This window comes from Polypterus senegalus, chromosome 1 (genome assembly GCF_016835505.1).
Source record: "Polypterus senegalus isolate Bchr_013 chromosome 1, ASM1683550v1, whole genome shotgun sequence".
Lineage (NCBI taxonomy): Eukaryota > Metazoa > Chordata > Cladistia > Polypteriformes > Polypteridae > Polypterus > Polypterus senegalus.
The window spans coordinates 205405672-205419033 of record NC_053154.1 but is presented as its reverse complement, the minus strand read 5'-3'; the positions used below and the strand labels follow the sequence as shown (position 1 = coordinate 205419033).

General features: G+C 38.0%; 1 protein-coding gene across 1 annotated transcript in view; it reads right to left on the bottom strand.

Moving 5' to 3' along the window:
• The window catches only part of rit1 (Ras-like without CAAX 1), a 35081-nt gene extending 22676 nt beyond the window's left edge, over positions 1 to 12405 (bottom strand). The window contains exons 1-3 of the mRNA XM_039767757.1: positions 12296 to 12405; positions 2277 to 2416; positions 611 to 667 (exon numbers count right to left, since the gene is read on the bottom strand). Coding sequence (XP_039623691.1) covers positions 611 to 667; positions 2277 to 2307 — 88 coding nt within the window. The 5' untranslated portion in view covers positions 2308 to 2416; positions 12296 to 12405. The remainder of the gene's footprint in view (positions 1 to 610; positions 668 to 2276; positions 2417 to 12295) is intronic.
• Between the last annotated feature and the right edge of the window lie 957 nt (positions 12406 to 13362).

Sequence of the window (13362 nt, the reverse complement as noted above, 5' to 3'; positions counted from 1 at the left end):
TCACTTCCTGTTCCAGGCCTCCTGATGATGTCACTTCCGGTGTGGAGCCCATGAACGATGAGCCTTCCGGTTAAGGCCCTTTTGATGACATGTCCGGGTCCAAGCCTATAGAATAGGGCCCTTCCACTTCCACCCTGCATGACCTCAATTCCCTTGCTGGCCTTTAAAGCCACCATATTTACCCTAACTTATTAGTTCCGCTCTGTACTGAGCGCATCAGTGTGAACAATTTATTTTTTTGAAGCCAGGAAATATTACACCCGTGGCTGGCTGCCCCAAACCTTTTTATGACTCTTGCGTCTGTTTTTTGTGACAAACCAAACTAAATTTAAGAATCATTGTATTTTTTTTATTTGCATTTTTCATACCATCCCAACATTTCTGATTTGGGGTTGTAATATGACCTCCAGACAATTAATACAATATTTACATGTGGTGATGTTTTCATGAAGTAGTTCAGTTTCTAAACTATAATGAATACATGCTTTCAGAAAAAGACAAAAAAAAAAAAATTAAAGATACAAAAGGCTGTTATAAGCGGAGATTTTTCAGATATTTTTTTCATATACCCATTCAAAGAATTATTATTATATAATAATTTTAATCTCACCAATTGTGGGGTCATGGTCCTCTGGAAACCTATGGCTGATGAACTGCATAATTATTGCTGTAAAAAAGATAAATGGAACCTTGAAAGATTTGTCAAGATTGGCCTCAATAAGTACATTAAAAAACTTTTTATATATATGTATATACACATACATTTATACACACACACACACACACACACACAGCTACTACCATGTTAGAGCCAAGCAGTTTTTTCATTTATACCACTTTAATGGGAAACTGGCAAATTTAATGACAGCGTAGCATGCAGAAATCAAATAAGTAAAAATTTATCAGTAACCAAATAATACTAAAAAAAAATAAAGATACAGATCTTCTACCACTTTGAAACCTAAGCTAACCCCTCATACCAAATTATACCTCTCTGTTTTTTAAGATAAGCAGGATACAAATTTTCTTCTCCTATTATGAAAGGTCTGAGTCTGTAGGTGGAGCCAAACATTGCTCTCATCTGACACAGGCCAGACTGCTGAACAGTGCAACCTGCTTAAAATTCTGCACAGAATTAATTTGGTGTGGCACGTCTCCAACTGTAGACATAAATGTCCTTGCAGTATATTTTTTCCATCAAGTAAACCAACGAGTACTGTGACTCTTAAAAATGGTATCAGAAAGAAATCATCTAGATTAAAAGCCATTTATTCAAGATCTTTTGAGTTTCCATCAAATCTCAAATTAGCCAGGCTAGGGGCTCTGGAGATTAATATACCTGAACAAGTAAACAATATGAACTAGCATTAAGTCCAGCTCTAAACCAGGAACACCTGCTCCAGGTACAGTTCGTTCCCATGCAACCTGCTGTCTTTCCGCCCCCACTAGGGTCTTGATCCACTGTTGCTAGGCAATAGGTAGCTGCATAGCAACAGGCTTGGGGGAAAATGACAGGAGAATTAGATGCTGCAAATCTTGCTGCTCTTTTATAAGGAAAAAAATACCTAAGACTGCTAATAAATGAAACTCAAAACACTTCGTATACAAAGCAGATTTAGCACAAAGGTAAAATAATTTTAAGTGTAACCAGACGCGTACCAAAAGTCCACTTTGGAACACACTTTACTCCTATTTAAAAAATATGGTGAACAATTTAATAAAGTAAGATCATCACAACATTAATCAGAATAGATAACTGAAATATTTATCCACTACTTTTCTAAACCTGTCCCAAATCCTATTAAATCAGGGAAGCAGACCCCAACCTAGCAATGAGGGGCAATTGGAAGCAACCAACCCCAGGCAAGTTCCCAGTGTACTGAAGGGTACAGTCATTCACATGCTCATCAACACTCACTCGTACTATTCCAGTTCAGATGTACAGGTTAACCTAGCATGCACATCAATGGGATATGAGAAACGGAGCAGGCTGGTAATTACATTCCAGTCCCTATATACACTACTGCAAAAATAAGAAATTAGAAATTAAAAATCAGGAGTTGTCAAAAGTAAACCACCTGCTTTCTATACATTACAAGGTCTCAAACATCCAAAGGATACAATATCACAGACACTAGCAGGAATATGAACATGCTGCAGACAAGATAATTATATAAATCATTTTAATAACATAAAATGTAACAGTCACACCAATGTACTGGGCTCGGATACCAGCTCCTTTTATTTATGTAGGTTTTACTGCCAATCGTACTTACCACTTTTCCCAACACCACCTTCTCCCAGCATGACTAGCTTATATTCCCTGGACTGAGAGGAGACCCTGAGTTTGTCTGTCGGCCAGCATTGGAAGAGCACGAATCCATTCCTCAGCCAAGGTGATGTCACAATGGACAGTCTATAGGTTCAAGAAGAAAAAAAGAGTACATTTCAAGGAAAAAAATGCCTCTTAGGTGAGATATGCAAGAGTGACTGCAATACAAGTTTTCACACATGTATGTAATCTATGCCCCAGATACAAATATGTTAACTGGTTTTCACGTGGTATAAAGAAACAGAAAGTGAGCTAAAGAAGTATTGAATAAACCTGTGACTTAGTGGTTTCTACTCCTACTCCTTGACCATAAGGCCACTTCTCATCTTCTAGCCCAAATACTACCAGCGCTCCCATGAGTAATGGATTGCAAGATGTTTGGGTTTCTTGGAGTAATGTAAACAGGTGCTGAACATCAACACCTCTCACATTTATGAATATTCACAATCTGAACAGCTCATGTTTTTATTTACATTTCAGATAAAAAGAAGCATTGATGTTTCTTTATTTTTACTGACTAACACCACTAGACTCAGGGCTCCTTATCAAAAGCAAATAAGGACTAGGGAAATTAACCAATACCCAGAAGAAGAACACGGACCAAGTATATAAGGAAAGAGCTGAGTAATGCTATTAATGGAGGAGGAAGAATGTTACTTTACTTGTCCTTTGTCAGCACACAGATCTATGCCCATGTGAAAATATAACCTGCCCTTAACTACTGACAGGGGGATTTTGCAGATATTTACAGAAAACCATAAAAGACAGGATTTGCCTTTTAAAAACAAAATTAAGGACCTTAAATTTAACAGATTATGTAGGTGTATATTTCTGGCTGTTTTCTTTTGAAGCTGTGCAGAACAAAGCCACTGCTTTTCAAGCAAATAGCTGCATGTCAATCTCATGTCAGAGGTTCTACTAATATCCAGCTGCTATGCGAGGGCATCTAAATTTAGACTTCCTCTTGCTAGTACATTTTAAAACTAAATGAACAACAAAACAAAAAAATAAATATACAAGAACAAAAAAAAAAAAAGAACTGCTAGAAATAATGCTGGAACTGAGGAGGTTTGTTAATTGAGAGATCACTAATTATATAACTCAACGTAAACAAGCATTAAAGTTGAAAACAAAGAAAATTGGCTCTGCATAGAGATATTGCCAAAAAAATATAGAATTGCTATTGGAAATGCTTCCACACTTAATTTCCAAATGATTTTCATGAGATCTCATAAGGATTAAGCGCCTTTAAAAATGTTGCTTCTTTTTCTTATAAGAACTGCGGACAGCAAAAGAGAACAGAAAACACTTTGTATAATTGTGATAGGAATGCCAAAATATATATTTAGTGAGCAGTGCTTGCGGATGCTGCCTGATAGGTCCAGGTAACAAATTCTGATTTTCACCCCATGTCTGTATTTTTACCTGATACTCCATTTTTCCTCCCACATCCCAAAGGCAAGCAGGTGAAATTAACCACACAACAGTGAATGGATATTCAGAGTATCATGCTACTATTAAACTTGCTGTGAGGAGTTTTTACAGAATCGGGAGCACGACTGAACATCTCTAAATTTACATCACAGAAGAACACAAGTGTTGTGGACTTTTTCTGTTCATTGATTTGCTCAATATTGTGACATTGCTCACCCTTGCTGAAGTATGAACAATATGTTCAAAAATAGTCAGACAATTGCTACTAATTGTATTCCCTAATTCTTCCCCTTCCTCATTATTGTCTTTGTTTTCATACTGGTTGTGTCTCTACTCAAGCATAAGAAACTTTCAAAGCTTTAGGGACTCCATTTACAGGGTGATTTTGGTAGGTTGGTGGGGGATGTTGCTTGCTGCTACTTTTTCTATGATTGTTTTTTTCTTATTGAAGTCAATTTAATAAAGTCTAATAGTTCACACAATTGCATTCTATTATTTTTGATTAAGATTCATAATTACAAAAACATTTAATAGACAAACTCCAACTTTCAAATCAGTTAAGTTTCTGGATGCACTTGAACTTTCACCTATACCTATACTGTCACCTATACATTTTCTAACTTGTTATTTGACTCGCATTAAAGCTGAAAGCTAAAGGGGGTTCATATCCCTACAAACAAAAATGTGCCGGTTATACACAATAATAAAAACACTTTACTCAATTTATCCCACACAAAAAGAAATAAATTAAGGAAAATAATTTTAAGTATGTCAGTAGTCTCCACAGTAATCCTGCAAAACCTCACTTATGGTACAGAACACTAAGATTGGCACATCGTCTAAATTTAAGTCTGTGTGAGGCCTTATGGAGGTGAGCCCTTATTGTTTGTAATACAGCTGTCAAACAATAACCGAGATTGGAATATTTTAAACTATCGTGTATGTTTAAAATTCTGGGCACTAAATTAAATGCACGGTCATTTCCATGAGGTACATAAAAAATCAACAACTTGCTACGTTCACAATAAACCATTAAAACTTTAATACGCAAGCAGTACATGTTGTAGGATATTCTCAAATACTGATAAAAGATTTACATAATTAGCCATTTATAGGGAGTCCTGTGATACCTTTTTTTTTGGTTTTAAGGACATTGGCCTTGTTTTCTTTGCCAAGTGGAGCCTCACTGTAAATCAGGTCAGATTCACACTTCACTTGGTGATGAACTGCGGCCAGTCAAAACAGGATAAAATGATGCATCACATTCAACTAGAAATACTACCAAGTGAATATCACAAAACAATTTTGCAAACATTTCTTTCTCTTCTTCATTCTCTTTAGTTACAATTAGCACAGAGAGTTCTAAATTCTGTATAAATCAGTCTTCAAGCCCTCGTCAGCTTCAAATGGAGAGACAGTTTTAATTTGTAGTGTGCCAAAATACTTCATTTTTATAGGACACTGCTTAACAACCAGGTGGTTCATAGTAAGCTTTTCACTGTAACACTGTAAAACCCAAATGCACCCAAATTAAATGTGCAACTTAAAACATGGATAGAACATTTATTACTTAAAGCTTGCTCCATTTGTGGAATCAAACAAAATCAAATAGTGTAAAATCAATACATTTTGTATGCAAGTACCAATATAATGTGCTGCTTCCACATTCCCTACAGATCCCACACCAGAAATAATAGCACTGCTATAGATATACCAAAAAAATAAATCATGATACTTGTCCTCGGGATTAATACATTGTGATGAAAAATACTTTAAATACTCTATTTAATAGAATTCCCCTCATGAGCTTTAGAAATAGTAAAAACTATTAATAGTGCTCTACTTCCTCCACTGACAATGAAAATTATTATACATTTAGCTCCTTCCAGGCAAACTTTTTTTGTTTTCAGTATAAGTGAGGAATCTCTTTTTTCCCCCAAAATAATGTCTTTTACAACACAAGTCAAGCAAACTAGGCATTATAAAGGTGGCCCAACCCACTAATTATTCTTTCACAGTGATGACTATGAACCAGCATACAGTAATAAGATACAAAGTTCTGTGTGGTCTATAAAAAATAAGCACTTTTAAGATATACACACACCTTGGAAGAGCAATTACTGAATTTGCAAGCAGAATTACATATCCACAGGTTTGTTAGATTTTGCTTTGTGGAAGGGGAAGTTAAATGATTTAATAATCAGTAAATGGGATCATCTAGAATACATGTTGACAAAGTACCCTGAAAATAGCAGAAAATATATATTTAAAGCCAGCTCCTGATCATCTTTTGCTACAGGCAATGGAGGCAACAAATTATAAGGAAAGACTGGAAATAAATAGGAATCAAAATTATATATATTTTTTTTTTCAAATGCTGTTTTAAATTACAAAAACAGGTTTGTGAAATTACGCAGATGTGTTAATAACCCAACAACAAAAAAAAAAAAGATAAAAGAAACATCTACATTTGTAAACATAATTTATTTGGCAAGATCATACTACTTTACATCTATCCATTGTGGCCTGCAGAGGGTGCTCCTGCCACCCAAACTCGATACAGACAGACACAGGACACAAATTCAGCACGTGTTTTATTTATTTTTCCCCAAGGGAAACACCTTCCCTCATTTCCCACCTGCACAGCACAGTTAAAGCACAAACATTTCTTTTTTCTTTCTCTTCTCTCTCTTTGCCCCCACTGCTCCTCCAGCAATCTTCTTCACCTTCTCCTGACTCTGGCTCCTGGAATAGTGGCACCTGGAAGTGCTCCAGGTGCCTGGTGATCTTCTTCCGGCACTAATTCTAGGTGTGACAGAAGTGCTGCACCAAAGAGCTCAGCCATTCTTGCAACGCCCCCTGGCAGTTCCCATGGAACCCAACAGGGCTTCTCCAAACTCCAACTCCCAAAGAGCCCTGTGGTAGTCTGATGGGGCTGCCATCTATCACTCCGGGGGAGGTCATTCCCTGAATATACTCTCTTCCCAGGTTCTTCCACTATAGAGGCATCCCGGCCTGGTAAATGCCCTGGCCACCCACCACACCATCCGTCAATGACTGTAAATCTGTTTAGCTGCAAGTGTTTAAATATATTCTTTACAGTGTCGCATGCGGCTGGGGGTGGAGCCTAGCCGGGACGCCCAGGAGGACCGGTGGAGGCCTTGTGTCTCCTCCAGACCACGAGGGGGTGACCGCCCCGGTTGTGTTGGGGGCCAGGCGGCGCCCCGGTGCCTGAAGAACCCTGGACCTCAGCACTTCCGCCACACCAGGAAGTGCTGGAGGGGGAAGAAGACTGGGGACACCTGGAGGGCTTCCGGGTGCGCAGCCGGCACTTCCGCCACACGGGGGATTGCCGGGAAGCAGCTGGAGCCCATCTGGGTTGGGATAAAAAGGGCCTCCTCCCTCCGTTCATTAGCAAGAGTCGGGTGGAAGAGGACGGAGCTCAGAGAGAGAAGTGGAGGTGGCCAGGAAAGGCATTTAGTGCCTTTGATGCCTGAACTTTGGGGGATCGGTGCTGGAGGCACTGGGTAGTGCACTGATTAACTTTGTAAATAGATTTGTAAAATAAAACGTGTGTTGGGTGAACAAACGATGTCCGTCTGTCTGTGTCAAGGTCCCGTTCCACAACAGTTATAAGACAATGTAAATGAAGTAACTTTCAAGGTTCCACAGCACATTGTCCATAGAGGAAAATAAAGTTATCAAGCTCATTATATAAAACACCAGTTACCTAATCCCACATAATGTCTAGTGGATCTAACTGGGACTGTACAGTCCAAAACAGACACCCGTACTCAGCCAAATAAAACTACACATCACCTTTCATGGTAACATGCATCATAATCCAGTATCCCATTTTGTTACTGTCTATTCCGCCAAGTTTCCAAACCAAACTATGGTTTAGGCTGCAGTTTACTCCGGCAGCACTGGGTCAAAGGCAAACCTGCATTGGACACAAGCCATCAAGGACACATTTACCCACATACCTACTGGGTCAAATTACATTGACCAATCGACCTAACATATGTGCCTTTACAATGTTGGAGAACAACTGGAGAACCATTTGAAAAACTCACACAGACCTTTTAAGATTGTGCAAACTCCATACAGACAGTGACCAGGTAGCTCTGAAGCCAAATCAGGATGGCGTTGACATGCAAAAACCCAGTGTCAAATGGGATACCAAATGGGCAGATTTAAAAGTGTTGAATCATTCTGACATCATTCTTTAGGAGAGTGAGTAGGGGTCTTTATGTGCCTGGGTGAAACTAAAAATTTACTAACCCTGAAAGTATATTAGGTCTTGCACTATGCTGCCGCAACTTAGTCTACAAGTCTACGAGTACATTCTGCAAAGCAAACAAAGCACATGCTTAAAATGTCTTGTACTCATTGCTTGCAGATGTTTGTGCCAATTGTCTTGTACATCTTCTGTAAGGCAGCAAAAGAATTCTTTGAAATAATCTTGTACTTGTAATGAAATTCTCACTCCTTCTAAACATATACAAAAAAAAAAAAACACATGTACAGTCAATTGTTACACTGAGTCCTGAAAGGAGTCACTTTTTATCAGTACATTAGGGAGGTTCTTGGAGAAGTTCAGAGAGCTGAGCAATGCAGACAGTAAGATCCAACCCTCAGTCTTCAACAAAGCACTGACATTTTATTTTTTAACACCCTTCTACAATGTGCACCACACCTAAACACTTCAAAACAAGTACAACTACTTGCTGGATCACAGTCAGGGTAAGTGACTCCAGGTCACATAGTGCGGAACTGAACCGAGAACCATGCTACTGTATTCAGAGTCCAGTTCATTGGTCACTACACCCCTTATATAATTTCTCTTTCTTGAGCTTCTGTAAAGTTCTAATTTCCCCCTTGGGGACAAATAAAGTACATCTGTGTACAAAAAATTAAATATACTGCATTATACCTAAAAAATAATTTGGACATACTTTGCAATATAATGCAAACTATATGTACAACAACAATTTATCTTTTTTTGTTTAGCCTAAAATCATACAGCCCCACCTTTCCAGGTAGGTTGGGTGTGCAATGGGTGTCAAAAAATGGGGTAAATACAACACACAGAACAGGACACAAATAATAATCTTCACAAACCTAGATGGTAATTCTATCATTGTCACTATAGTAGTAGTTAAAATATATATTTTTTAGATTTTTTTTTTTAAATTTAGTTAAACATATCACGCTATATCATTTTATAAGCCTGCTTAAATTTGAGCTGGGTCACAGGGGGCTGGAGCATATTCCAGTAAGTATAGGGTGCAATGTTGGAACAATACCCTACTAAGGGTGCCAAGTCACTGCAGGGTGAATACACTCTCTCACTCACTCATACCCCTTACACCAGGGGTGTCCAACTCTGGTCCTGATGGACCGCAGTTTTCATTATAACCTTCTTCTCAATTAGTGAGCCATTTTTGCTGCCGATTAACTTGTTTTGCCTTAGTTTTAATTGACATGACTCAGACCTCTTAGTAATTTCTTTTTCCTTGATGAGCAGCCAAACAATAACGAGACATAAAACAAGCCGCCACATGACCAGCTAACCTGAAAATAAAGAAAGGTGAAGGTCTTGCTTATGTTGGTCTACTCAGGTCACCAAAACATCTTGACGGTGATCTCAGAAAAAACAGAAAACCAACAGTCTGTTGTAGCAGAATGAGAGCAGCAACAAGTCGTGATATTCAATAACAGCTTTAATTAACAGCAAGAATTGGCTTCTCATTAAGAAACTGGTTGGAGTGAAATTGGCTGGAGTTTGACTTCCCATTTAGCTAGTCATCTGTTGGCTCGTTTCACATCTCATTTCTGTTTGACTGCCTTTTAATGAAAAAAACTAATCAATTCAGAAGACTGAATCCTTAAAAACAGGGCTATTAAAATGAAGGGAAAAGGAGTTAATTAGCAGTGAAAACTGCTCGGCGATTAGGAAAAGAGTTAGAATGAAAACCTGCAGCCACTGCGGCCCACCAGGACGAGAGTTGGAAATCCCTGCCTTATACCATTAGGGTCACCAGTCCATCTAACCTGCAAAGCTTTGGACTGTGGTAGGGAAACCACGCAAACACACAAAGAACATACAAATTCCATGCAGGGAGAACCGGGAAACAAACCCTGGTCTTCTTACTGTGAGAAGGCAGCTCTACCACTGCACCCACTATGTCATCTTAATCAAACACACGTTTATTACAATATATTAAGAGAAATATTTGTAAGTGCATTGTGTATAAGACATACAATATACTCTTTGTTCAGTTCTGTGTTTCTAAAAGATCATTTATGGCTTATGTTTTTGCCTGAAAAATATTAAAACACTGGCTTCTGAATTAATCCAATTTATCTGTGTCAGTACATGTATGATGTGATGTAATCCCCGTTAAGAGCATGTATGGTAAACTTGACTTTTGTCTTTGACATTTTAAGAAAAAAATGTTTGTTTTATCTGCATTTTTATCACTCTTTAATATTGTTTTTTTATCAGTATGCTGCTGCTGGAGTATGTGAATTTCCCCTTGGGATTAATAAAGTATCTATCTAAAAAGTTACAGTGCTACCAATTTTTTTTTTTTTTTTTTTAAGTGTACGTCTTTTCAATATTAGTTGCTAGAGATGAATAAATCACCTGTTAGCAAAATAAATCGAACTATAAAAACGGGAGTATTAGAGCATCTGTTCATAAACAAAGTTCTTAAGCAAATTTTCTACTGGTGGAAAAGTTTTACATAGTTTAAAATATATTGTAGAATTAGAATTGACAGTATATTTAAAAATGTTGTTATATATATATATATATATATATATATATGCTTTACAGTATATTCCTAATATTTTAAAATGTACTGAGAAATATTTTTATAATTTCAGAAAATATTGCAATATACAAAAATTACAATATTGTACATATTTCACAGTGCATTTTAGCATACTGCAAGATATTGTAGTACATGTATCCTTGAAGTGTATTGTAACATTTTAAAATATATTAATGATTGCTGCAATATTCAGTACATATACATATAATCTATAGAATATAATATATACACACACATACATACAGTACATACATATAGGAGTGTGCAAATGTAGGTTAATTACAGCTGTGAATACACAAGACCAGCAATTTGAGCTCTTACGAGATTGTACCTAAATGCACTGTGCCATTGTGACATTCTTTTGAGATAATAAAATTAATAAAGCTGTTGAGTCAATAAAGTTATTGTAACAGTCATATCCTGGATCTCTTTTTCCATACGAACAAATGTAAACCTACTTTTGCCCACCCCTGTATATATAAGTGTATTTAACTTTTGTAAGGGACCACACATCAGTATCTACTCCTAAATATGTCCTGGACTTCTAAATTTTTCTTTTAGGCTTGGAGACAACAGATGACGTCCTCGGCCCTTAAGCAGATACTAAACTGTGCTATTAACGCGGACACGACTTGTTAAAATTATTATATAAATTAGAAGCTGTACTGCAATTCGCGTGTACGTAGAAGCATATAGTATATACAAATACAGCACAGTATGTGTTACTGTGATATAAGGGAGGCACTCCCTGGTACGACTGCTGCCAAGAGAACAGCTGTTACCAGATCCCCTGCTGTGTGTGCCCAGAGAGACGGATGAGCGGCTGAGTCATCGCGGGTTTGAGGCGCCAGTTTCGGCGCTAGGTAACAAAGGGAGAGCCGAGGCCTACGAACACATGCAGGCCGGTGGAGTCTTTCTACTTCTTTATTGGTTCACATTTAATTGCCGTCAAAAGGTAAATAACTTAAGAAAATGTGAAAAAAATAAACTTCGAGTAACTAGTTTCTAGCTGCATTTATTATTTTAAGTTATTTATTTTAACAGAATACTTCAAAACAGTCTTAGTTATAACGGGTTTAAACCGGCTCTGAATTATCCGATATTCTTTTCCTCTTTCCTGAAAGAATACTTGGTGTCGAGAAACCTGGGAAAACCTACCTCCAACATTCGAACGAACTAAGGAATTGTTTTATACTCCTAAATTCATTTTCTGAGCATCGCTTTGGACGGATTAGTCATCAAGAGCATTTTTGCCACCATCTAAAAAGTATTTACATGGAAAATGCGGTTTACTTATCAGACTGTCATAATACTAGACTTCAGATTATTGCATATTTGTACTGTACTTAAAAGAAGGGAAATCGTTGGCGACCTTATGAGTTAAACATTTCGATTATTTTAAAAACATGCCGACATCTTTCAAGTTGAAATAACTTGAGGCGCCCTAAAATGCTAATTATTAACGGTGATTAAAAGTAGAATAAATTGCGAACAGTGCCTATGTCGTCCATTAATAACACTACCCTCTCAAAAAGTTAAAAAGTTTTAGCAATTTACCGAGTGAATGGACAGTTTCGCTTATTTTCCATTTAAACAAATCTAAGTCGTTTGAAGAAAAAGTAACTAACAGACCAGAAAGGAATATCATGGTTTGACCTTCCGTCCCTTCAGAAAGGTCTTAACTCACCTCGATCAACAGAGACTCGTCCTCATCTCATTTTTAACATTGAGACAATAACTTCAAAACAGCAAATTTGAAAGCAGCCGATCGCTACAAGCAGGATTCCTTCCCCAGGTCCTAGCGTCCGCCACGTTACACTCGCGCGCGTCTTTCGTCTCCGCCCCCTTGGCGGCAGACATATGCGTCTTTGCAGGGGCTCTACGGTGCAATGGGTGTGTTTCACACTCCCTTTGACAAACCAGAAGCTTGCCCACAGTGAAAGCTCGTGAGCTTCCGCAAAAAGCAGCTGACAGCTGAATAGCTCTGAAGAAGCTGATGTTAATGCAAAAAATAGCCTGCAATGCACTTTTACCAGTTATGTTCTCCCACCCCATGCCAGTGACTCAAAGGAACTGCGTTTTATTATAATATTGACGATACTTCTTTAAAGTCAGTACTTCCTACTCATGGTCTATTTTTTCAATACTACTGTATATGATTTGAAAAAGCCATTGTAGGATTTCCTTCATAATTTAATGTCCAGTCATCTTCCCCCTCTCTAAATTTCACTTGGTCCAATTTGCAATTGTTTATTTAAATTGTGAGATTTTAAATCTTAATTGTTGATGGACAAAATAATGTAACTGAAAGCCCCTCCATTTCATTTCTGTTCTAACACTGAAACATGGAGAACAGAAACAGTGACATGAGTGCAGCTCCCATGAAGACCGCAGGCCTAAGAAATAAAGAGAATTTAACAGCTTATCTTCACTTTTGAGCAATATTCCTTGTTTGGGTATTGGACCAAGAAAATCTTGCATCACAACCTGTGCACCCATGACTGACTCTCACCCTGCCTGGTACCCATTGCTGGTGCTAGGTTATTTTGTGCCGTAGGCCAAGCTTATTAGTGTGCCAACCAACTGTTCGGTAGCTAACCCATGCGGTTGGGTCCCCCCACCCTCCTTATGATCTGCGCCCAAGCTGAATGCCTAATCTGCCTTAATAGTGGTACCTGCCCTGCTGGCACCTTCAGGCTCCTTTTCCACCTATCTGTGTCTGGCCACATTTTACTTGAACTTTGCCAGTCTGCC